Source organism: Saccopteryx leptura, chromosome 3 (assembly GCF_036850995.1).
Source record: "Saccopteryx leptura isolate mSacLep1 chromosome 3, mSacLep1_pri_phased_curated, whole genome shotgun sequence".
NCBI classification, from domain to species: Eukaryota; Metazoa; Chordata; class Mammalia; order Chiroptera; family Emballonuridae; genus Saccopteryx; species Saccopteryx leptura.
The window spans coordinates 67,345,333-67,368,773 of NC_089505.1; the positions used below are offsets into that span (position 1 = coordinate 67,345,333).

Here is a 23,441-nt window from a genome sequence, read left to right on the forward strand (position 1 = left end):
TACAGATAAATGGACAAATCTTAAGTATCAGCTGGATGAATGTTTTCACATGTAAACACTCAGGAAACCAAAACTTAATCCAGGTGGAGATACAGAGTACTTGGCACCACAGAGGCTCCCTTGGGAGAGTTTTGTTGTTGTTTTTCTTGAGAGAGAGAGAGAGAGGAAAGGAGAGAGATGAGAAGCATCAACTTGTAGTTGTATCACTTTAGTTGTTCATTGATTGCTTCTCATATGTGCGTTGATGGGGGGTGTAGGGGTGACCCCTTGCTCAAGCCAGCAACCCTGGGTTCGTGTTCATGATCCCATGCTCAAGCTGGTGACCTAGGGTAGTGGTGGTTGTGGTTGTTGTTTTTTTTTTACAGAGACAGAGAGAGAGTCAGAGAGAAGGATAGATAGGGACAGACAGACAGGAACAGAGAGAGATGAGAAGCATCAATCATCAGTTTTTCGTTGCGACACCTTAGTTGTTCATTGATTGCTTTCTCATATGTGCCTTGACCATGGACCTTCAGCAGACCGAGTAACCCCTTGCTCGAGCCAGCGACCTTGGGTCCACACTGGTGAGCTTTTGCTCAAACCAGATGAGCCCGTGCTCAAACTGGTGGCCTTGGGGTCTTGAACCTGAGTCTTTCACATCCCAGTCCAACACTCTATCCACTGCACCACCGCCTAGTCAGACTTGATTGCCTTCTCATATGTGCCTTGACCGCAGGCCTTCAGCAGATCGAGTAACCCCTTGCTTGATCCAGCGGCCTTGGGTCCAAGCTGGTGAGCTTTTTGCTCAAGTCAGATGAGCCCGTGCTCAAGCTGGCGACCTCGGGGTCTCGAACCTGGGTCTTCCACATCCCAGTCCTATGCTCTATCCACTGCGCCACCGCCTGGTCAGGCTGTTGTGGTTGTTTTAAGTGAAAGTAGGGGAGAGAGACAGACTCCTGCATGTGCCCTATTGGGATCTACTGGGCAACCCCTGTCTGGGGACAATGCTCGAATCAACTGAGCTATCCTCAGCACCCAGGGCCAAGGCTACAAGAGGGAAAGAGAAAGATAAGGGGGAAAGGGAAGGGGAGAGAAATAGATGGTTGCTTCTCATGTGTGCCCTGACCAGGGATCAAACCTGAGACTTCTGCACACTGGGTCAACACTCTGTCCACTGAGCAAACTGCCAGAGTCGACCTAGGGGTTTTTTATTTTTTATTTTTTTAATTTTATTTATTCATTTTAGAGAGGAGAGAGAGAGAGAAGAGAGAGACAGGGGGAGGAGTTGGAAGTATCAACTCCCATATGTGCCTTGACCAGGCAAGCCCAGGGTTTCGAACCGGCAACCTCAGCATTTCCAGGTCGATGCTTTATCCACTGAGCCACCGCAGGTCAGGCTCGACCTAGGAGTTTTGACCCTGGGTCCTTAATGTCCCAAGTGGACACTCTATCTACTGCACTACCACCAGTCAGGCCCTTGGGAGACTTTAGAACAAAGAAGGGGCAGAGTCACACTTATTTGAAGACATAGTGACCTGACCAGGTGGTGGCACAGTGGATAGTGTCAACCTAGGACACCGAAGACCCAGGTTCAAAACCCCAAGGTCACTGGCTTGAGTGCGAGGCCACCAGCTTGAGTGTAGGATCATAGACATGACCTTATGGTTGCTGGCTTGAAACCCAAAGGTCACTGGCTTGAGCAAGGGGTCACTGGCTCGGCTGGAGCCCCTCAGTCAAGGCACATATGAGAAGCAATCAATGAATAACTAAGGTGCCACAACGAGTTGATGCTTCTCATCTCCCTTCCTGTCTGTCTGTACCCCCTCCTGCTTAAAAAAATACAATAAGGCCTGACCTGTGGTGGTGCAGTGGATAAACCATCAACCTGGAAATGCTGAGGTTGCTGGTTCGAAACCCTGGGCTTGCCTGGTCAAGGCACATGTGGGAGTTGATGCTTCCAGCTCCTCCCCCCTTCTCTCTCTCTCTGTCTCTCTCTCCCTGTCTGTCTCTCTCTCTCTCTCTCCTCTCTAAAAATGAATAAATAAATAAAAAATTTAAAAATTAAAAATACAATAAAAGACATATAATGACAGAGTGGCTATGGGTTCTGTGGGAGCCCCCAAAAGGAATGTAACTCAGCCTGGATGGCTGGGGATTTCTTCCCAGATAAGTGACATCTGCATTTGGTCTTGAAAGATGGGTAAAGTTGGTTACAGGGAGCAAGGGCTGAGGAGGATGTTGCAGGCCAAGGAAATAAAGTATGTGTGAAGACCAGGGGATGTGAAAGAGCCTCTGTGTGTGGAGAACTATAGGCAGCACCATGTTACTGGGGTGTTAAAAGAAGAAAAAAGATGTGGAGCCAAGGAAGGATGTGAGGCTACAGACGGTGAAAAATAAGATCAAGGGCTGGGCAAGGGTTTAGGATCATAGGCCCTGGCCAGCTGGCTCAGTGGTAGAGTGTCGGCCTGGCTTGTGGAAGTCCCGGGTTCAATTCCCGACCAGGGCACACAGGAGAAGCACCCATCTGCTTCTCCACCCTTCCCCTCTCCTTTCTCTCTATCTCTCTCTTCCCCTCCCACAGCCAAGGCTCCATTGGAGCAAAGTTGGCCCGGGCGCTAAGGATGACTCCATGGCCTCTGCCTCAGGCACTAGAATGGCTCAGGCTACAGCAGAGCAACGCCCCAGATGGGCAGAGCATCGCCCCCTGGTGGGCATGCCAGATGGATCCCTGTCCGGCACATGCGGGAGTCTGTCTCTCTGCCTCCTGCTTCTCACTTCAGGAGAAAAAAAAAAAAAAAAGAACCCAAGCGTAGGATCATAGACATGAACACCAGCTTAATCTTCACTCCTAAGTGCCCAAGAAAGGGTTGCAAGCGGAGAAGAGACAGAATCAACTCAAAGGGGGAAAGAGACCTCTGAGCCGGTGAATGGAATGAGCAATGGAGTGAGGCTAAGGCAGGAAGCGGGGGTCCTGGTGGGAGAGGATGAGGTCTGAGCTGGGCCTGGCATGTGGGTGGAAAGAAGGGAAGTGTGGAGAGAGGCAGAGACAGAAGAACAGAGTCAGGGACTGACAGGCTGTAAAGGTGGAGGAAGAGGGGAGAATAAGGACAGCAACCTGTGACCCCGTGACTGGCAGACTGTGGAGCCATTCCCAAGATGGGGAAGCCCTGAGAAGGGGCCCATTTGCGATGGGGTGAGTGTCACACTTCCAAGAGGTGGCTGGAACCCTGAGCCCTGAGTTCTTGGTCTGGAAATGGGGGTCTGGGTGTTAATAGCTGTGGGCAGTGATCCAAGTTACAGAGATTGCTGAGACTTCCTGGGGAGAGCAGAGGGAAGGAATTCAGGGCAGCATTTTGTGAGGTCTCAAGCACTAAGCAGAGATCCAGGGAAGAAGAAGGGTACTGGAAGGGTACAGGCCAAGACTCAGCTGCCAGGCTCTGCAGCCACAAGATGAGGCTACTCGTAGTGTCTAGAAGAGTGCCTGGCGTATGGTGACTGCTAGATTTTAATTCCATTTCTCCATCAGAGTAGTGAAAAAATTTAAAGACTTTGAAGTTGCAGATTTGGGTTCCAATTATTCTTCTGTCCTTTGTTAGCGCTGGCAACTTGGGAATATTACTCCTGACTTTCAAAGTCTTATTTATAAAATTTAGCCAATTATGAATGATTTTGAAGAATACAGTTACTCATTATTCAGTATTTCACTAACAGAAACACAGGCCTCCTCACTGCCTAAAGCAATTATGGCGTGGTCCCCCTTCCGGAACGCAAATTATGGGAGAGTTTGCCCCGCCCCTTTCCCCCGCTCTCGGCCACGCCCAGCGACGCTCTCCTCGTCTAGACCAATAAAAGCTCGGTCCGGTCCACACAAGATGCGTCCCAAGAGCGCAGTGCAGAGCCCTCAGCTTCTTGTCCTGAGTAGATTGCCATGGTCACCATTGAGGGGCGGGGCTTCAGCGCGGGTGGAGCCGAGAGAGAGAGAGAGAGAGAGAGAGAGAGAGAGAGAGAGAGAGAGAGAGAGAGAGAGTGAGAGAGGCAGATTCTGATTTACTGCTTTCTCGCTTCACTGGCAGCCCAGGTATTTTTCGCCCCCGCCCCATGTCACCGCAGCCTGACTACTACTGGTCCTTTCTCCTTCTTCCTGTCCCACCTTACGGTCCTATGGTCTCCAGGTCTCCAGGGAAGAACGCAGTTAGAAAACCCTGAAGTAGCTGCTGCGAGAGAGGAGGACCCTTCCCCCCATTTTTTTTGAGAGAAAGGAAGAGTGAGGCAGGGAGAGTGAGACAGGAACTTGGAGCTACTCCTCTATGTTCCCTGACCGAGGAATCCAACGGGCAACCTCTGCACTTCCTGACGACGCTCCAACCAACCGAGCCATCTGGCCAGGGCTTAATTTTCTCTTTTTTAGAGACAGAAAGAGGAAGAGAGGTGGGGGGCAGGAGGAAGGGAAGCATTCAGTTGTTGTTCCACTCAGTCGAGCATTCATTGGTTGCTTCCCGTGTATGCCCTGACCCGGAATCTACCGGCAACCTTGTCCACGATGCTCTTAATAGACTAAACTAATTGGCCAGGACCAGAAAACCCTTTTCTAATGAAAGTGTTTGCTTCGTGCCCGGAGCTATGCTGAAGTCCTTTCATAGTGTATCTGGTTTAATTCTCAGATGAGGAAAAGGATACTCAGAGGTTAAGTCCTTTCCAATGCCACACAGCTAGTTTGAGGGGAACCTGGTATTCAATGATAGGTGCATCTCACGCCAGCATCCTAGATTTTTCCACTGCGTCCAGAGAGAAGTCGGGGTAAGGGAGACTAAATGGCGAAATAGAGAGAACTGAGAGCTGGAAGGGAGTGAGAGTCAGAGACCCAAAGGAAGACACAGAGGAGTCAGGCAGAGAAAAAAGAAAGTGATTAAGAATGCTAGGAAGGCCTGACCTGTGGTGGCGCAGTGGATAAAGTGTTGACCTGGAATGCTGAGGTCACCGGTTCAAAACCCTGGGCTTGCCTGGTCAAGGCATATATGGGAGTTGATGCTTCCTGCCCCTCCCCCCTTTCTCTCTTTCTCTCTCTCTCTCTCTCTCTCTCACTCTAACTCTCTCTCCTCTCTAAAATGAATAAATAGGCCCTGGCCGGTTGGCTCAGTGGTAGAGCGTCGGCCTGGCGTGCGGGGGACCCGGGTTCGATTCCCGGCCAGGGCACATGGGAGAGGCGCCCATTTGCTTCTCCACCCCCCCCCTTCCTCTCTGTCTCTCTCTTCCTCTCCCGCAGCCAAGGCTCCATTGGAGCAAAGATGGCCCGGGCGCTGGGGATGGCTCCTTGGCCTCTGCCCCAGGCGCTAGAGTGGCTCTGGTTGCGGCAGAGCGACGCCCCTGGTGGGCGTGCCGGCTGGATCCCGGTCGGGCGTATGCGGGAGTCTGTCTGTCTCTCCCCGTTTCCAGCTTCAGAAAAAATACAAAAAAAAAAAAAAAAAAAAAAAAAAAGCTATTAAAATGAATAAATAAATTAATTAAATTTAAAAAAAAAAACACCCTAAGCTTTAAAAAAAAGAATGCTAGGAAGCCTGACCTGGTAGTGGCGCAGTGGATAGAGCATCAGACTGGGACGCAGAGGACCCAGGTTCGAAACCACATTGAGTGCGGGGTTGCTGGCTTGAGTGTGGGATCATAGAAATGACCTCATGGTCGCTGGCTTAAGCCTAAGGTCGCTGGCTTGAGCAAGGGGTCACTAGCTCATCTGAAGCCACCTGCTCAAGCAAGGTACAGATGAGAAAACAATCAATGGACAACTAAGTGCTGCAACAAAGAATTGATGCTTGTCATCTCTCTCCCTTCCTGTCTGTCTGCCCTTCTCTGTGTGTCTCTCTGTCTCTGTCACAAAAAGAAGAAGAAGAGGAAGAAGAAGAAGAAGAAGAAGAAGAAGAAGAAGAAGAAGAAGAAGAAGAAGAAGAAGAAGAAAAGGAAGAGTTTTAGAAGAAGTGAGAAGAGTAGAGAGAGGAGATAGAGATTCCCAGGAGGGTGAAAGAGCAGTTCAGAGACTCAGAGAAAGGAGGACAGAAACCTAGAGAGCGAAAGAGACCTGGAGGAGGGGGCAGAGACTCAGAGAGAAGTACAGAGACTCGGGGGTTGGGTGGGAGCAGAGACACAGGTGAGGAGGGACAAAGGCACAGAGTGAGATCTGGGAACAGAGCTCGGGTGGGGGCAGTGGTAGAGCAGAGATCGAGAGGAGAGGGTATGCATGAATGAAGGGAATGACGATTTTAAAAAAAAAAAAGGAGAGAAAAGGGGGGACTGAGGGGCAAGACGCCAGTGTAACGGGTGCTGGACTCTCCCGGTACCCGCCCCCTTACACACACACACACACACACACGCGCGCGCGCGCGAACGCAAGCAAGCAAGAAGGAGGCGCAATCCGGCGCACACAGCGGGGTCTTTATTAACGCGCCCGCCGGCTGGCGCTCAGCGCGCGTCCAGCACCAGCAGCTTGTGCATGTACGAGTTCAGCCAGTGGCGGCGCTCCAGGGCGGCGAGCATCCGCGCGCGCTCCCGGAAAGCCGCGTCGTCCGCCAGTGCCAGGCTCCGCCGCGACACGCGGGTGGCCGGACCCGCCCAGGCCCGACTGGGGGAGCGGAGGCTGCGGGGAGACCGAGAGATGCGGTTACCGTGCATCCAGGCCCCCTACTCACCCGCCGCCGGTCCTCCTTGTGGTCTAACTTGAAGCCCTGTTACTGCACCAGTGCAGTGGCTCTGATCCTCTGTTCTCCAGGTTCGGAGCTCCCTGAGTACGGAGACCGATCCTGATGCCCTGGACCGCCTCCGCACTCAGAGCATGGACTGGCAACACCCCAAGAACTCAATCGTTCAAGGAACGAATCCGTTTCTGCTTTGACTCCTTTTAAGTCTCTCAAAGCCTTTCTCAGAATTTACCTTTTTGTATATCTTTCTCTTGCTGACTTCCTGTCCACCCACATCTCTCCTCACCCCTAGTCTCTGTCCTCTCTCTTGGTCTCTGTCCCCTTCTCTGAGTCTCTGTTCCCCCCTTTCCCTTTGGGTCTCTTCCCACCTCTCTGAGCCCTCACCCTTTCCGGAGACTTCTGGGCATGCACGTACCTGAAGACCCCGTCCGGAGGCAGGGCGACGCCCGAGGCAGTGCCAACGCCCCAGGGCGCAAGCAGCAGAAGCAGCAGCAGGAGCCGCACCCGGAAGCTCCTGGGCGCCTTGCGAGTCTCCATTACCTGTGGAGAGTCAGGGAAGGGCTCCGTGAGGCCCGTATCCTGGCCCAAACCCGAGTTTACCCACTCCAGGCAGCCCGATAGCAGGGCCCCCTACTGCGCAGTGGGCTTGGGCAGCGAGGCTGGCAGCCCCCTTATATCCTTTCCACAGCCCCCGCAGCGGGCAGTGACGCAGACCAGGGGGCCAGGGGCGCGGGGTCAGCCTCCCCCCAGGCTCATTAGGAGCCACCAGCTGTAATGAGGAGCCGGGGGTGGGGGCCACCGCCGCTGCCGGCGGCAACCAACTAATTGGGACCAAGAGCTGGGACCTCAGGAAAAGCGGGAGGGGAAGAGACAGACAGACAGAGAGGTGGACACAGGGGGTGTGTCAGAGGGATAAAAATAGAGACGGGCAGAGAGACCATCAGAGCAGAAGCCAGAGATGCCGAGAAAGAGACACTGGAGAAGCCACAAAGGAGGGAATGATGGGGAAAAGCAGAGACACAAAGAGGTGAAGTAACCATGAGAAAGAAGGACAGCCAGAGAGAAGGGGGAAAGGAAAGGAGGAAGAAAGGAAAAGGAAGGAAGAGAAAAAGGAAATTAACAAAGAGAGTCAGCTAGAGATGATGGGAAAGACTCTCAGAAAAATAGAAGGAAATGGAAGAACAGCCAGTCTGGATAGAGATGCCCAGGGATAAATCCAGGTGGGGAGAGAACCAGAAAAATAAAGTGTGAGATAGGGAAGAGGGAAAGGCAAGAAAAAAACAAAGGGTATATGTGTGTGTGTGTGTGGGGGGGGGGTGACGGCAGTTAAATGACAGGGGTAAATCAGGAGAGTCTAAAAATGCTGGCGAAGAGACAGGCCCCTGAGCTACCCTGTGGATGTGTCTGATGCTTTCCGGGAGGAGTTTGGGGGTGTGATGAAGATAAACCCCAATTCAAAACCACTTTGGCTCTTAAAAAGATTCACTCTACGCAGTGGGGAGGTAAGCAAAGGTTGGAGAGTTCCAAAGGGAGTAGCAATCTTGCAAGATATGAGGAGCTGGACTCCTAGTTCCCCAGAGACGAGGGGAACAGGGCCTGAGCTTGGGCTCCTGGGTTTCAGAATGAAGATGACAAGAGCCAGCCTCCTGGGTTCTGGTGGAGGAGGGGTCTGGGAATCTATGTTACTGGATCTGAGAAGGGGCTGAGGGACCTGACTTCTGGGTCTGGATGGTGCAGGGCACCAGGGACTTGGACCCTTGGGCTGGGTGTAGGAGAGGATGGAGCGATGCTTTCAAAGGGGAAATAGCTAGGTTGGGACACTTTCCTCCAAGAGATGATCCAGTCCCTAACTCCTTTACCCTGTCCAGAGACAATGGCCTTTATCTCTGTTCCTTTAAGAGCCCAAGCTGTTGCTAGGCTCCCAGGATCCCCAGAGATCCTGGGTCAGGTGCATCACTTGCGCCTCTGGGACCCTGCCTCCCTGCTGCTCCACCCAGTTATTCTGCAGCATTCACTACTCTCTGTATCCAGCTCTGCTCACCTGCTGTTATTGTGGACCCCACTGAACAGGTAGGAGACCCCAAGGCACCAGGTAGCCCTGTCCCATCCAAGTGTTTGCCACCGCTACCTCCACTTGACCACAGCTGCCAGCCCCTACCTCCACCTGATCACAGATCTCGGCATCTCTGCCCTAGACCAGCCCCTGAGACACTAAAATCTAAGCTCCATCCTCAATAAAGAGAGACCTGAGTTTCCCACCACTCTTTCCTCCTTCAGGCTTAGGAATCCAGACCCCTACACCCTATCTCTGGAAGACCCAACACTCAGCGTTCCCAATCTCCTTTTTAAAAAATTTTGTTTGTTTATTTATTTATTATTAGCGACAGAGAGAAAGAAAGGAAAGGAGGTGAGAAGCATGAACTCGTAGCTGAGTTACTTTAGATGTTCATTGACTGCTTGTCATACGTGCTTTGACAGGGGCGGGGGTGCTCCAGTTGAGCCAGTGACCCCTTGCTCAAGCCAGCGACCTTGGGCTTCAAGCCAGCGACCTTAGGATAATGATTATGATCCCCCGCACTCAAGCCTGAGACCCAGCGCTCAAACCGGATGAGTCCCCTGAGTCTCCCTTCAAGAGGGTGACCTCGGGGTTTCGAACCTAGAACCTCAGCATCCCAGGTGGACGCTCTATCCACTGCGCACCACTGGTCAGGTCCAGTCTTTTTCTAACTCAGGACCCAAGAGTTCAAGACTCTCATTTTCTTTCTCCCCTGTAACCCAGCCCCCCAAGTGTAGCCCCCTCAAACTTTTAGGCATCTGAACCTTCAGGCTTTTCCCCTTAAAAGAACCAGGAATTTAGAACCACAGTGCCCGCCACCCTCTGGGAACCGGGAGTCTGAACCCCCAGTAGCGTTCTTGTCAAGGACCCAGGAATCTCCTTCCGCCCTCACAGCCAGACGTTCAGACCCTCGGTTCCCAATCCCTTCTGAGCCTCCTCTAGTTTAAACAACTGTTGAGTCATAGTGTCCCTGGGACCCTCGGAGAGCAAGTGATCTTGTGTCCATTTGGAGATCTATATCCTCCAAAGTCGAAGCCCAGGAAGCCTGAGGGTTTGGAGAGGTGTCATTTTTTCCCAATTTTTCTGGGACTCCATTGAGAAAATGGATAAAACTAACTACGACTCCCAAGAAGTCCCTCGCCTCAGTGTTCCCTAGCTGCGGCGGCCAACGCCCCAACCTTCAGGGACTTGCAGTAATGTTCACCTGCTTTCCCTAGTGCCGAGCTGGGCTGGAGATGTGGTCCACCTGGGGGGCCAGTGGGCGTGGCCTCCTAGAGCGGGCGTGGCCTCCAGAAGGGAGCAGGGACTCGCCGGCAACCTTCTTCCTTAACCGCTTCCTTCCCACTCCCCTGAAGCTATAGGCATCTTCCAGAATTATGAAATCCTTCAGCCCCATCCTCTTTCTCCTTGTCTTCATCCTCGCTGAACTGGCTTCCAAGGCTGCGCCTTTGCCCTCACCCACTGTGGGCTCTGAGTTCCTGAGGATGGGCCACTCTTCTGAAACCTTCCCTCAAGCTTCTGAAAATTTCACTCGCCACCAGCCTAATCCAGAATCCCCTGGGATTGCTTCTCCTGAGCCCTCCAAGACGCCTCCTGCGGTTTTCTCTGAGCTCTCTCCCCATGACTTCAATGAGACCTCCAAACCTAACTCACTCAATACATCAATATCAGAACTCGTGGAGACCCCCAAAGTTAACTTCTCCCAAATGACCCATCTGGAGCCTTCTGAGACGCCCAAAACGGACCTGACTGAAATTCCACACTCAGAATCCCCTGAGAACCCAAAACTTAATACCTCCAAAACTTTACACCCAGGATTTCCTGGGACCCAAAGTCCTGGCCCTACCCAAACTTTATATCAAGAATTCCCAGGGATTTCCAAACTTAACTCCAGTGAAATCTCATATGCAGAAGCCCCTAATCCTGACCTCACCAAAACCTTTCACCCCAAAACTCCAGAAACCCATGACCTCAACTCCACTGTGACCACAAACTCTGAATTCCTTCAGACTCTCCATCCTGACCCTACCAACACCCCCAACTCAGAATCCCATATAACCCACAACCCTGGCACCACTGAAATTCCCCAGTCAGAATTCCCCACAACCCACTACCAAGATGTAACAAAGATCCCCATAGACTCTGACCCTGAAATCTCCACCAGTCTTCACCCAGAAATGCCTGCACCCTTCAAGGACCAAGCTACTGTTCTCAATGAGCTGAATGCCCAACCAGAAACCCTTGCAGCCATCCAGCCCAACCCCCTTAAATTTCCCACCTCAGATTTTCTTGGGACCGTAGAGCCCAAGGCCTCTCAGAACACTAGCCCTAAAAGGCCAGATACCCCTCCTTCCTCATCCCGTATTGCGGACCCCCCTGCTCCTTCAGGACCACCTAATCAGCGGGCCCTTGCCACTCTGAGGGCCTCACAGAGGCGCAGCAGAGGTGAGAGAGTCAACACGATCATCGTGGTGGAACGAGTAAAGGAGACCGGTGAGGGGCTAGGATGCAGACTCCAGGGTCTGAGGGAAGAGGAGGGGTTGGAACCCGGACTACTGGGTGCTTGGGGAGGAAGATGCTCGTAGTTTAAATTGCTCATTTCCATGCCTCCTTCCTTCAGGTGTGACCTTAGTGGGGCGCCCCCGGGGCACGGCGGGCGGGGCCTTGTGCCTCTTCTTCGCTGGGACCGGTCTGCTGATCGGCGTTTTCCTTCTGCTGTGGTGTCTCTACCGCCGGGGGGCTCGACACCGGCCCTTCGCACACCACCGGCTTCCAAACGATGGAGAAGAGCCAGGTGAGCGATCCTCACAGTGCCCTGTCCTGAATGCCTACCCGTTTCTTTAACCTGGTTTCGCCTGGCACTTTAGGGCGCCCTGCCAAGAAATACATGTCCCCCATCCAAGGTCAACAGAAACCCTGACCCCTCCATGGTCACGTCTTGCCTCCCAATTCTCTGAAATTTCACACACACAAATCCAGTGCCTCCCCAGAGCAGCTGGGACTGGCTGCTACCACTGGTCCCTGCAAGCCCCGCCCCTCCCCCTCCTGGAACCCTGTAATTCCCGCCCTCTTCACTTCAGGTCCCGCCCCTGATCCGCAGACACCACACGCCTTCGTCCACTGAGGCCCTCGCTCTTCGATTTGAAAACCCAGATCCAATGGATAGTCAGCATCTTCTCTCTCCCCCTCCTCCTTTTTGGCCAGAGGGGTCGCAGGGGGACAGGCTCTGTGTCAGCCTGGAGATGACCTGACCCTTTTGCTCCCATAGTTATACATTTGGACACTCCGAAGGAGCCCTACAATATCTATTTTTATGATCCGGACGCTTGGGTCCCTTCACATATCGCCACCAAGCAGCCGCCGCCCACTCCTCCGCTGCCTCCCAAGCTGCCCCCGCCGCCCCGCGGGGGCCGCCCCCAGCGTCTGGAGCCTCTCTCCCCCGCCATGCTCCCCAACAACTTTCTGTGAAGCCCCCGCTCGGTCCCGCCAGACCTGCGCCATCCCCAGACAGAAGAAGAACCCAAAGGTCCTATTCTCCTGGCATGCTTTGCTACATAGTGATACTCTCAGATAGAGCCCAACACAGAGATGCTTTTGCTGTGACCGAAGAACACCGGCTGAGGCCGAATAAATCACGTGATCCTTCCCGTGGACATCTCTTCTGGCCTGAGTCCTGGGGGAGGAGGGTGCCTAGGGTCCTATAATACCGGGCCCGCAGGAGAAGAGGGCCGAGGGCTGGGACTCTCAGGTCTGAGGAAGAAGGAGCTGGGGCTGGAACTCCTGCGACTCCCACGGCCATTGACCCATTGACGACGACTGGGTGTGTACACCAAAGCATTTTATTGGGAGTGGGGCAGGGCAAATTTACAGTCACAGAGACAGAGATACAAAGACATACCCTGCCCCAGGAAAAACATTCCTCGACCCCAGTCCCATTCCCTTCCCTGGGATTCTGTGACTTCTCCTATATATGTTCCCCAAATTCTAAGCCAAAAGAGAGGCGTGTGAGAGGTGGCAGCATCCCAGATTTTGAGTCATTTAGCCCCTAGGGACACAACAAATGCCCACTGAGTAAATAAGGGTAGTTTGAAACCACCCAGGAGAATAAAGTGCAAGGAGTTGGGGGGAAGAGGGACATCCTGAAACCACCAGGGGGAAGTTCAATGATGGTGGCTTCAAACCACTTGATGAACTTGAGCAGCCACTATTTAAACTTGAAAACAGTGTCAGAAAAAGTGCATGGGAGCGGAGAGAGGCATACTGATAAAACCGCCATCTTGCTTGTTTTCCTAGACATTGTGCTAAGCTAGGGAGAAGGTCTTGAGGGATTTGGTGTTTCAGCAGAATCTGCTGATGGAGGGCGGTGAAGAGAGAGGGGATGGGGTGTCTGGAAACCGCCATTTTCCTTCAGAAACGCTGGTGAGAATCAATTTCGAAAATGGAGGGGATAATGGGTGAGTGGTTAAATCAACTAGGAAAATGCAGAAGGGAATTAGGAGAGATTTGAAACTTCTAGAGGGAGACCTTTGAGTTTTTCTGAAAGGGAGGGGAAGCTGAGTAATCTCAGGGTCCCTGGGGTTAAAGGAAGGGGGGAGGTACCTCAAAACCACAAGAGAGAATGCAAGATTGAACTATCCATTCAAATAAAGCCCTGAAAGGAGAGATTTGAAACCACTGAGGCAGAACACGTGAAGGGAACCTTTAGGGGAATGTGGGTATTCTTGAAACTGCCACTCTGCAGCTTCACTACCCCTGAGAGGCAACTGGAGAAGGAAGAGGGTCTGACAGCACTGGGAACAAGGGTGAATGCTTCTTAGGCCTGAGGCAGGACAGAGAGGACTGGGGTTCCTTGACACTGTCACTCAGGCCAGAGATGTATGGAATGGAGGTTCTAGAAACTGTCATCCAGTGGGAGGCACATGGTCAGTAGTCCCGGACAGGGGGTGGGGGTCTTGGGGGCTGAACTGTGCTGTGTGTGGCGCCATAGGAGGGAGGGGGAGCAGGGGGTGCCCCAGGGGGCTCAGCCTCATCCTCCATTTCACTTTCATCACTGCCTGCCAGCTGGTCATGGCCAACAAAGCCACACTTCTCTTCGCTCATCTCCTCGGGCTCCGCCCATGGCTGCTTTTCCCCAGAAGCAAAGATCCCGTAGAAGATGACACCCCCATAGTGCACCAAGGAGGCAATTAGAAACACATACTGCCACTCCTCCCGAGTCTGTGGGGGGGACAATGGGGAGGTGAGGTCGGAGGCCAGAGACACAGGAGGTGACAGAGAACCTGAGAGGGGGAGGGGAAGCCCAGAGAAAGGGAGACAGACCCAGAGAGAAGCTCAAAGACACCTGCAGAGGTCAGGGGTGGAGCCTAGGGAAAATACAGCACAGCAGGGAGGTACCATGCAAGAGGTGGAGGGCGAGTGGGTCAAGGCATGTGCACCAACCTTGTGCTTGGTCATGGCGCCCACAATGATGGGGCACACCATGCCCGACAACGTGCCTACGCCATTGGAGATGCCCATAAGGATGCTGGCATAGCGCGGAGCGATGTCCAAGTGGTTCACGTTGAACCCTGGCAAGGTGAGCCAAGAGGTGTCACACCTGAATCTTCCTCCAGTAATGCCTTCTGAGCCATCCCTTCCCCGACTCCTACCAACCTACTCCCAGCTGCTCTTTCTAGTCCACCTTTTGCGTGGCTGGGAGGTCCCTTCCTGAGCCTCGAAGTTCCCCACAACGTTGTCCAGATTCCCCCAAGCTGCGGGTCCGCAGTTCTCACCAGAGATGGCGAAGCCGCTGAAGCCCACTGCCAGGACCAGGAAAGAGATGGCCACACCTTTGGAGTGCGAGTAACCGACCACCAGCAGCAGCGTGGCTTCCATGCCGAAACCTGCAAAGGACCTTCTCATTTGAGTGCCGGCCGCCCCTCACTGTCTCTCCACACCTAATCCTACTCCAACCCACGCCTGTCCCTGGCTTAGCCCCTCATTCCACCAGTGCCAGCACTAAGCCTGGCCCTGGGCCACCAGCCCACACAGGCTCCTGTGCCCCAGCTGGGCCCTCCATAGCCCCTCTACCTGCCTGGGTTACTCCCTGCCTAGGATATGCCCTGAAGACGCACCTTCCCTCTCTGTCCACATTCCTTAGGCAGTAGCCGCCCAGCCCTGTCTTTCCAGGTCCCCCACTCAGAGCCTCTCTTCATCACTTACATGCCATCCACTCCGCCCTGTCCCGTGTAGGCCCTGCTCTTCAAACCCAACTAGGTCTCTCCTCTGTTCCACCTGCATAGTCACACACACTCCCCACGAACGTCTGAGACTATCTGAGATTCTGTTCCATCCAGGCCCAGCCTCACCCTGACTCCGCCTTTTTGGACACACACATCCTGGACACGCCCTCTGGCCCCACCTCCTCCTCTGGAGGCTCCGCCCCCTTGATGCGTCCACCGCGCACCAGCCGGCCCAGGCGGTCCCAGACCAGGTCCAGGCCCCGCGCCACTCACCCCCACAGTTCATCAATTTGCGCACGTTAGTGGTGGACATGATACGGCGGCTCCTCAGGAAGTCAGCAATCTGACCGCCGATTGGCACGATGATGGTCATGACCAGGTGGGGCAACGCTGACACCAGGCCCACCTGCGCCGGTGGGAGCACAGGACAGGGGCTCAGGGGGCACCGGCCAGACGTCTCCACCCGGTTCGTGCATCATTGGCTCCTCCCTGTCCCTCATCCCAACCCCTTGGCACCCCGCCTCACCCCTGCCCTCCCCTCCTGGGACCAACCTTGCTGATCTCGAAGCCGAACACTTCTTCGAAGTAGGCGGGCTGGGAGATAAGGAGCAGGTAGAACGTCCAGCTGCGGCAGAAGTTGGCCACGATGATGGCGTAGACGGGCATGGACGTGAAGAAGCGTCTCCAGGGTGTGCTAAACTTCTGCGTGGGGCAAGAGGAAAAGCCGCTAAGACAGACACCAGGGCTGGCGCTCTCCGCGTCCCTTCAGGGACCCCCTAGAGTCCCGCAGAGACCTCGTTTCCCGACTTCACTAAAACCTCCAGGTACTCCGGGGCGCCAGCCCAGACTTGTACCTGTGGGGGGACCCTGGCATCCTAGCCTCACTATGACACTTTAGGGATACAGGGGTCCTGACTATACAGTGGCCCTTCAGGTTTGGATTTGTCGGAACCTCACGATGATTCTCAGGGACCCACAAATGTGGGCCCAAGAATCTTTTTCCATTCGGTTACGATTCCTAAATCTACCCTTACGCACCCCAGAGTCTAAGCAAAACCCCCACATTCTAATCCTGCGTCTGCCGGTTTAACCACGCCCACCAGTGGTTCCGCCCACCTAGCGATCTAGCTCTGCCCTCAGCAGCTACTAATCGGGTCCTCCCCCGACTTGAACCCGGCCTCCTAGGTTCTAGCCCCGCCCACTTGGCATTCCCATCTAGTCTCCTCAGAGTCTACCCGAATCCACTTCGATCTACAAGTTGTATGGGTTCGAAGCCCCCTTTTCTCCCGCCTCCCTGCCTGGATATCTCTCCTTGTCCCACTGCGCCCCCGCCCCGTAGGCTTGGGCCCGGACCGTGATGGGGTTCATGAGTTTGGCGCTCTCGCCGATGGCTTCCTCGATGTACTTGCGCTCCTCCTCCGAAATGCTGGGGTGCAGCGCAGGGGACTCATAAGAGACAAGCAGCCAGAACAGGTACCAGAAGATCCCGAAGCTGCCTGGGGAGGGTCAGGAGGGGGGATAGAAGCGAGGTGACGACCGGCCTCACTCCGCCCCAGCGCCACCCGGACCCAGGCGTCCGGGGCCCCTCACCGTAGACGTAGAACACAGAGCTCCATCCTGAGTACTGCACCAGGACCCCGGCGAGAGGCATCGCGACCACCGCCCCAGCATAGGAACCTAAGAGGAGAATGCGGTAGAGAAAGCAGACCTATCTACCTTCAGGATCCAGGAATACGGACACAGAAGTACAAGCCACAGCCCCTTCTCCCACAAATACATCGGGCCAGGTGCCCCTCTGCTCTCATACCCACAAATCTAGATAGATCCCAGTCTCTTCCTCTCACCGCAAAAAGCTGTTGTCGCCAGGCGACTCCGTTCTAAGGGAGGGGCCCATTTGCTCCAGATCCCGTGGCAGGCGGGATACGTGACCCCCTAAGAAGAAGAAAGCCAAAGTCAATGAGAAGAGGTGGGGTCAGGTGTGTGTGTGGGGGTCATCTGGGGCGGGGCTTTACCTCTACCAACCCCTGCAGGATCCTCACGAAGATGACACAACCATAGTGGACTCGAGCAGCCGAGGGGATCAACATGTTTAGAGTGGATGTAGCAACAATAGCAAAGCCGAAAACCCTGTGGGAAGAGTCCGTGGTCCGAAAAAAGAGTTCAGCTATCCCACCATGCCTAGATTCTGCTCTCTCTGTCCGCAATAGAATCTGGTTCCCCATAACCCCAGACCCCATCCTCTCTGTGATTCACACCTTCCACCATCACAAGCCCTGTCTTTCTCTAAGACCGCATCCCAGGCTCCTCCCATTTTTCCATAGCCCCCAAATGCCGAACCACACTAACTCCACCCATGCAAGTGTGGTTCCCACCTACCTTGAGATCACCCTTCTCTCCATACCTGTTGGCTGCGAATTTTTGGCAGATAAATCCCCCAGGAATCTGGGTAACAATGTAGCCCCAGAAAAAGGAGCCATGTATGAGGCCAACAGTCTCTGGATCCCAGTTGAACTGAGCTTTCTGTGGGCCAAAAAGCACATCAAACCAGTGTTCTTCTCAGGCTCCCCCCTTCCTCTAATCAGCACCCACAGACTCAGTCCCTTGGCCAATCAGCAACAAGAATCCACTTTCTTGCCCAAACACCTGCCAATCAGAACTTACGCCATCCATCCCTCGGTCCTTCTCAAACTAGGCTTCTCCATGTTGCTAAAGCCTGGACTCGAAGCCACGGGGTCTGTTGCTGCTTAGACGCCTCATTCTGCCTGTTTCCCTGCCTCAGTACCCTTCTTTGAATGTCTAGGGGCCCGTATTCGGGTGGGGAATTCTTTCTCTATTTTGAACCAATTTAGAAACTGTTTACGGAATAATCCGGATGAGTTCTAGTCAGGGACAAGAAGTAGCCAAGGGGTTGGGCCTGTTTGGAAAGGAGCTAGAGGCAGGGTAAGCACAGCCATAATCAGAATTTTGTTTTCTGAGACAGAGGCACAGCCTACATTGAAATTAAAATAAGGAGAAGGTCTAATGTGAAGGAGGATTTAGGTAATAGCCAGAGCAAACAAAGCAGGATTTAGCAGCAACAGAGCTTCAGAAAAACCAGGATTAAAATTCAGTGGGGAGCCTCTGATGGACTGGGATAAAGTAGATGGATACTGGGACAGGTGGGGGCCGCAGGTGGAGCAAAAGTTGCTAGGAGGCCCAATAAGAGAAGGGTCAACACATAGGGAACGTAATATTGGGGCAGTCTACGTTTTGAAATTAGGGACCAGAACTCAATAGAGGCGGGGCTTCAGTAGATAAGGGCGGGGCTTAAGAAGGAACGATCTTTCAGACAAAGTCAGAGCTAAGGGGGTGGGGCAGGTGAACGGAGCTACTCAGGCGGAGTCTTGGAAGGAGGCGTGGTCTGGGCGATGCTGGGTTGAATATGATGTCATCGGGGCGTGGATAGTACCGGGGCTCCCGCCCTGAGCTACCTGCACCACCAGGTGGCCCCCGCGGTGGGTCGTGCTGTTGTTGACCATGGAGACGATGGCCACGCCCAGGTTGCAGCGGATGCCAAAGCTGATGCAGAATCCCAGACCGCTCATAATGGCGATAATGTAGCGGCGAGGGAGGCCGAAGCAGGTGCAGTCCACCACCGGCGGGTCCCGACTCTGCGTGGTGACTGGTCGCCCGTCAGCACTCAGCTCCAGTGTCTCTGCACCTTCCTGCCGCTTCTCCAGAAGGCTGCGGGGCAGTAAGAGTCAAAGACTCAGACGTCCAGAGCCCCAGTCCCCTCCTCCCTGTGACACAGGAGTCCAGGGCAAAACCTCCTACCTGAAAAAGACCCAGGGGTCTACCTAAGCCCGCATTTCCTCCTTCATTCCCCGGGTGTCCAACCCCTTCTCTCCCCAGGATCCAGGAAATCTCGACCCCCAGACTCCTCCTCCTGCAGACTCGGGTGTCGAGGTTCTCAGTTCCCTTCTCCCCAAGTCCTGTCAACTCTCAACTCAGGAGTTTTAGACCCCACACTACCCTTTGCAATCGGAACGCCTGTGTCCCCAGCCCCCATCCCAAGGCTCAGAGACTCTCTAGCCCCCTCCTCCAGATATGAGTCTATTTGAGGAAGCAAAAGGCACTAAGGAGATGCTTCAGCAAAGGTGTCAAAAGAACAGATGCTGTTCAGCCACGTCTGCTATATATACACCGACGTCCCTCCTCTCCTGCCCCCTGTGGCGTGCCCTTCTATGCTTCCAGTTCCCCAGATGTGGGGCTAACGTCCAGCTGATTTTATTTAGCCACCAGAGGCCGATTCCTAGGGGCTTGGATGACTTCCGGGACCCTGGAATCCAGCAGCCAAGCCAGGCATCCCTGGGGAACCTTGAGTTCAGGCTGTCAGCCTAGGGGACAGGGAGGGGGAGTGTTGGGTGGTTCCTGGCAAGGGACAGATGGTCCTGGTAGGGGGATTGGCTCAGTCCCCAGCGAGGCTCTCGCCCCCGCCTGTTCTGGATCAGGGATTTAGTCTGTGATGATGGATAGGATCCTTGGTGAGCCACCTCAAATCCAGAGAGAGGCTGCAGGGAGAGGTGTCCAGAGGTGTGAAAGACCCAAAAGGAAAATGGGGTGGAGAGAGGGCAGAGGCTAAGAAAAAGGGTCAGAGACACAGAAGGAAGAGAGAGATCCAGAGAGAAGGGGACAGGGACCCCAAGAGAGAGGGACCCAGAGACCCAGAGAGGCAAGAAGAGAATAGGACAGGGGCAGAGACCCCAAGAGGGGGGGGACACAACAGTGACACAGAGAGAGGGGACAGTGACCCAAAGCCGGGGACAAAAACCCGGAGAGAGGACATATGTACAGAGAACCAGAGCACTGAAAGATAAAGAGACCAGGAGAAGGAGGAGGCAGGCTGAGAACGTGATTTGTGAGGTGCGGCTCCTCTCTGAGGCGGGTAAGCAGCCAGAGGATCGGGCTGGATCCCAGGAAGGGGCTAGAACAGATGGAGGTGAGGGAGACTGGGACGGGGGAGGAAAGAACAGCCAGACGGTCTGGGGGGAGGCGGTGGAAGAGATGAGAGAATACAGCTACCCTCCCTGTCCTAGAACTTAAGAAGGGGGGGAGGAATGTTAAGAAATGGATGGGGGTGGGGCGGAAAGAGAGTAGGGGAGTGGATGGGGCCCCAGGGGGATGAGGAATGAGACCCTGAGAGAGGGATTCAGAGAGCTGGAGAGAGGGGGAGGGAAGCCCCCAGAATGACTAGTACAAGGTGGAAGCACTGCCACCCTCTATCAGAACATGTCAGCCAATGAGATTAGACTTTGACCCAAGTTGATATCAGATGCTATTTGACCCTGAAACTCAAGATGTGATTGCAGCCCACTGTTAACCAAAATAAAGGTTTCTCAATTTCTGGACCTCTGTCTTTGCTTCTCTCAGGTTCTCTGTCCACTCTCCCAGGTCTCTGTCCCCTTCTGTCACTTTGTTTCTCTTTTCTCTTCCCACTGTACAACTAAGGAAACTGAGGCTCCGGGAATGAAAAGTAGCATGTCCAAGGTCACCCACAAGAAGAGTGACGGGGCCTGATCACTTCCTGGCCCAGCATCACGCTGCCCAAGGCCTGGCACTCAGAGGAGGCACTTTGGCTCCCTGTTTCTCCCATGTTCCCCTTCCCCCCCATGTCCTTGTCCCAAGTTGCCTAGTCTGCCTCTGTTTCCTGGCCTGAGGGAGTTCTCCGCCCCCTCTAGCATCACTCATCTTGAGGAAAGTCTGCAGCCTCCACCCAGGTTGGGGAGGGGCTGACGAGTTTGAACAGTGCTCATCCATCAATTTCCCCCCTTCTCGGGTTGAGCCTCAGTTTCCCCAGAGGGTTAAACAAAAGCAGGGTGTTGTGTCCAAAACAGAGCATCTCCCCTGTCTCCAACTGTCACAGTGAATCCCAGGATTCAGATGCAATGCTCTTCTCTGCTCAGACTCCTTGGTGACCATCCTGGTGGGAGCTCTGAGCCCTGGGGTCTCTAGGGGTCTGGGAGGCAGCGCAGAGGTGAGAGCAAGGCAGAGACAGACAGAGAGAAACCCAGGCAGAAACCCAGGCACAGATGAGAAGTTGAAAAACAGAGACTAAGAGAGGGAGGCCTACAGAGCACCTCCCTCCCGCACTGAACCCCCACCCCAGTCTCCTTCATTAGCACATCTCTCTCTGTCTCCTGACTTCTCACTGATGTATTTTGAGAAACTCGTGAAAGGAGGTGAGAAAAAGGGTAGGGAGGGGCTGGGAGATTTGGAAAAGCAGGGGTGAGGTTATCTCAGCTTCCTCAACGCCTCCCCATCACTGTGCCATCCTCCTGCCCCCTCCCTTCTGTCCAGCCTTATTTTCAGCTCTCGTGTTACTAGAGGGTGGGGTAACATTGGAGCTAGGAGGTGATCTGCAGCAAGCAGGACTTGTGTAAGACTTAGAGAAGGACTTGCACGACCTAGCGAGATGGACAAAGTGTCACTAAAGTTGGGGTCAGGGCTGTGGGCCACGGGGACAGGGTCTGAGGGCATGGCGGCAGGGACTGATCAAGCTATCTCCTCCCCGCACTGTGGCCAGATATTTTTAGGCCTCTCCACAGCTGAGTAATTTCTCTGACTTGGAGCCAAAGCTGGGGTTGGGGATGGAAGACTGGAAGGAGGTATCCAGTCTGTTCTGGGGACACCCAGGTCACTGGGGTCACCTCTCTCACTAGGAAGAAGTCCCTCTTAGCTCTAGCTTATATCCTTTGGGAGGCCTAATGTTTGGCCTGCAACTCCCTTCTCCCCAGAGACCCAGGATACCGTGGCTTCTTCCTCCCTGCTTAACTCTCCTCAAGGACAAGACCCAACGGGCCCCAATCCGCTTTAGCTTCAGATTAAACGCTCTGAGTGGTGGAATCTGAGAAAAACAGAGTGATGGAGAGCCCAGGGTAGAAGGTTAAAAACCCAAAGAGAGAGGACGGAGGCCCAATAGAAGAGAGTTAGAGACCCAAGAGCGGGGTTGATAGAGGGCTAGTGAGAGCAATAGCCAGAGAATGGGAGAAAGGAGGACAGAGACTCAGAGATAAACTGGAGTAGAGACCCAGAGAGAGGGCACAGAGGTCCAGAGAAAGGACACAGAGAGAAGATAGGAGAACGCAGATCCAAAAATGGGACAGGGGTCTACAGACCCAAAGAGTGGGGAACATACAGTCCCAGAGAAAGGGGTAGAGACTGGAATGGGTGGGGCGAAGAAAAATAAACGAGATGATGAGCAAGACAGTACCAGGGAGAGCAGCACCGTCGGGGGCGGAGATGGAAAACTGGGCAGATGGGTGGACCCCTTATCCACGGGTCTCGCCTGTCCATCTAACGGTCTGCGCCCAGGTGGGAATGAGCGCCCTCCTCGGACCTTCGCCCTCTTCCCCGCCCAGGACCCCCACCACGCTCACCGGTGCAGCTTCCCGAGGGTGCGACCCGCTAGCTTTCGAAACTCCTCCCGGCGGAACTCCATGGTGGCTGCGCCAGCGGCTGGTGCCCACCGCCGATCCCCCCGCCCGCGGGCCCGGGCGGCCGCGTCCGGGTTCCCGGGGTCCGCCCCGGCCCGGCCCGCCCCGCAGCTCCGCTCGGGGGTAAGGAGACAGCGAGTGCGGGCTGCCTGGGGGCTGTCACTGAACTCAGCGTCGGGGGCGGGGCGGGGATAGGCCCCGCCCTCCCCTGCTAGACCCCGCCCCTTGTATTATAGTCTGTCCCTCCGTTGGCGTCCTCCCCTCGCGGTCTGTCCCGGCCCTTCTATTCCTAGACCAGACCTCTAGGTTCTGAATTCACTCTTGAGTTTCATCGGAGTTAATCTTCCTCATTCTATCCCCTCCAGCTCCTTCTATCCCAGATTTTCTCTTCCCCATCCAAAATATATTACCCCTCCCCCCCACTTCAGTTCCCTTAATTTCATCCCCGCATTTTCGTCCCTTCAGTTCCATTTGCTCTGAGTTTCCTTATGTGTTTCATCCTCAGTCTTATTCCTCCTAATTTCTGCGCCCTCCAGTTCCACACCCCGCCTCTCGGCGAATTCAATTCCCGTCTCCACCATCATCCCCAAGTCCAGCTTTTTTACTCAGAAGGTTCTTTTCTTATTCAGGGAATTCTTTCCCCTGAATTCCAGCTCCCATTCCCATTCACCCTTTGTTCCCTCTAGTTCTTCCCTCCTCCAGTGTCTTCCTTTTTGACTTCCATCCACTTGTTTGCACCTTTCCCCTTCTGAATTCCATCCCCCTTCTCTTCTGTTTCCCCTTTGGGCGCAACCCCCTCCCAGTTTCTTGACCCCCAATTTCCTTCCTCTCTGAGTTTCATCCCCGACAGTTACACTGCCCCCACTCAGTTGCCAGTTTCGACTCCAATTATTTCGTCTCCACCTTGGGATCTGTCCACTCTCTCAGTTCTGACTCCACCCACTGAGTTCTGTCCCTTCCCGCTGGGATCTGTCCCCGCCTCCTAAATTCTTACTCCACCCTGAATTCAGCTCCGCCCTGCTAGGGT

The 23,441-nt window shown here is 54.2% G+C and overlaps 3 protein-coding genes across 3 annotated transcripts; 1 reads left to right on the forward strand and 2 right to left on the reverse strand.

Moving 5' to 3' along the window:
* Positions 1-6,429: 6,429 nt before the first annotated feature.
* On the reverse strand, positions 6,430-7,285 carry PTH2 (parathyroid hormone 2). The gene is made up of 2 exons (XM_066371915.1): positions 7,081-7,285; positions 6,430-6,604 (listed from the first exon to the last, which is right to left on the reverse strand). The coding sequence occupies exons 1-2, from the start codon at positions 7,200-7,202 to the stop codon at positions 6,430-6,432; spliced, it is 297 nt and encodes a 98-aa protein (XP_066228012.1). The 5' UTR covers positions 7,203-7,285.
* Positions 7,286-8,653: 1,368 nt separating this feature from the next.
* GFY (golgi associated olfactory signaling regulator) lies at positions 8,654-12,374 on the forward strand. Its single transcript, XM_066373973.1, has 4 exons — positions 8,654-8,735; positions 10,077-11,214; positions 11,342-11,515; positions 11,990-12,374. The coding sequence occupies exons 2-4, from the start codon at positions 10,098-10,100 to the stop codon at positions 12,187-12,189; spliced, it is 1,491 nt and encodes a 496-aa protein (XP_066230070.1). The 5' UTR covers positions 8,654-8,735; positions 10,077-10,097; the 3' UTR covers positions 12,190-12,374.
* A 168-nt stretch (positions 12,375-12,542) lies between these two features.
* On the reverse strand, positions 12,543-22,523 carry SLC17A7 (solute carrier family 17 member 7). The gene is made up of 12 exons (XM_066373972.1): positions 22,358-22,523; positions 18,413-18,665; positions 17,344-17,462; positions 16,955-17,069; positions 16,787-16,874; positions 16,533-16,619; positions 16,296-16,438; positions 15,495-15,644; positions 15,216-15,348; positions 14,493-14,603; positions 14,161-14,288; positions 12,543-13,938 (listed from the first exon to the last, which is right to left on the reverse strand). The coding sequence occupies exons 1-12, from the start codon at positions 22,417-22,419 to the stop codon at positions 13,645-13,647; spliced, it is 1,683 nt and encodes a 560-aa protein (XP_066230069.1). The 5' UTR covers positions 22,420-22,523; the 3' UTR covers positions 12,543-13,644.
* Positions 22,524-23,441: the final 918 nt, after the last annotated feature.

Excerpts from the sequence above, each read along its gene's own strand:
- GFY (XM_066373973.1), top strand. The coding sequence starts at position 10,098 with ATGAAATCCTTCAGCCCCATCCTCTTTCTCCTTGTCTTCATCCTCGCT. Across the intron at positions 11,215-11,341 it reads GGAACGAGTAAAGGAGACCG|GTGTGACCTTAGTGGGGCGC; the intron begins GTGAGGGGCTAG and ends TCCTTCCTTCAG. Across the intron at positions 11,516-11,989 it reads AAACGATGGAGAAGAGCCAG|TTATACATTTGGACACTCCG; the intron begins GTGAGCGATCCT and ends TTGCTCCCATAG.
- PTH2 (XM_066371915.1), bottom strand. The coding sequence starts at position 7,202 with ATGGAGACTCGCAAGGCGCCCAGGAGCTTCCGGGTGCGGCTCCTGCTG. Across the intron at positions 6,605-7,080 it reads CCTCCGGACGGGGTCTTCAG|CCTCCGCTCCCCCAGTCGGG; the intron begins GTACGTGCATGC and ends GTCTCCCCGCAG.
- SLC17A7 (XM_066373972.1), bottom strand. The coding sequence starts at position 22,419 with ATGGAGTTCCGCCGGGAGGAGTTTCGAAAGCTAGCGGGTCGCACCCTC. Across the intron at positions 15,645-16,295 it reads AACTCATGAACCCCATCACG|AAGTTTAGCACACCCTGGAG; the intron begins GTCCGGGCCCAA and ends TGCCCCACGCAG. Across the intron at positions 14,604-15,215 it reads CAAATTGATGAACTGTGGGG|GTTTCGGCATGGAAGCCACG; the intron begins GTGAGTGGCGCG and ends GGTCCTTTGCAG.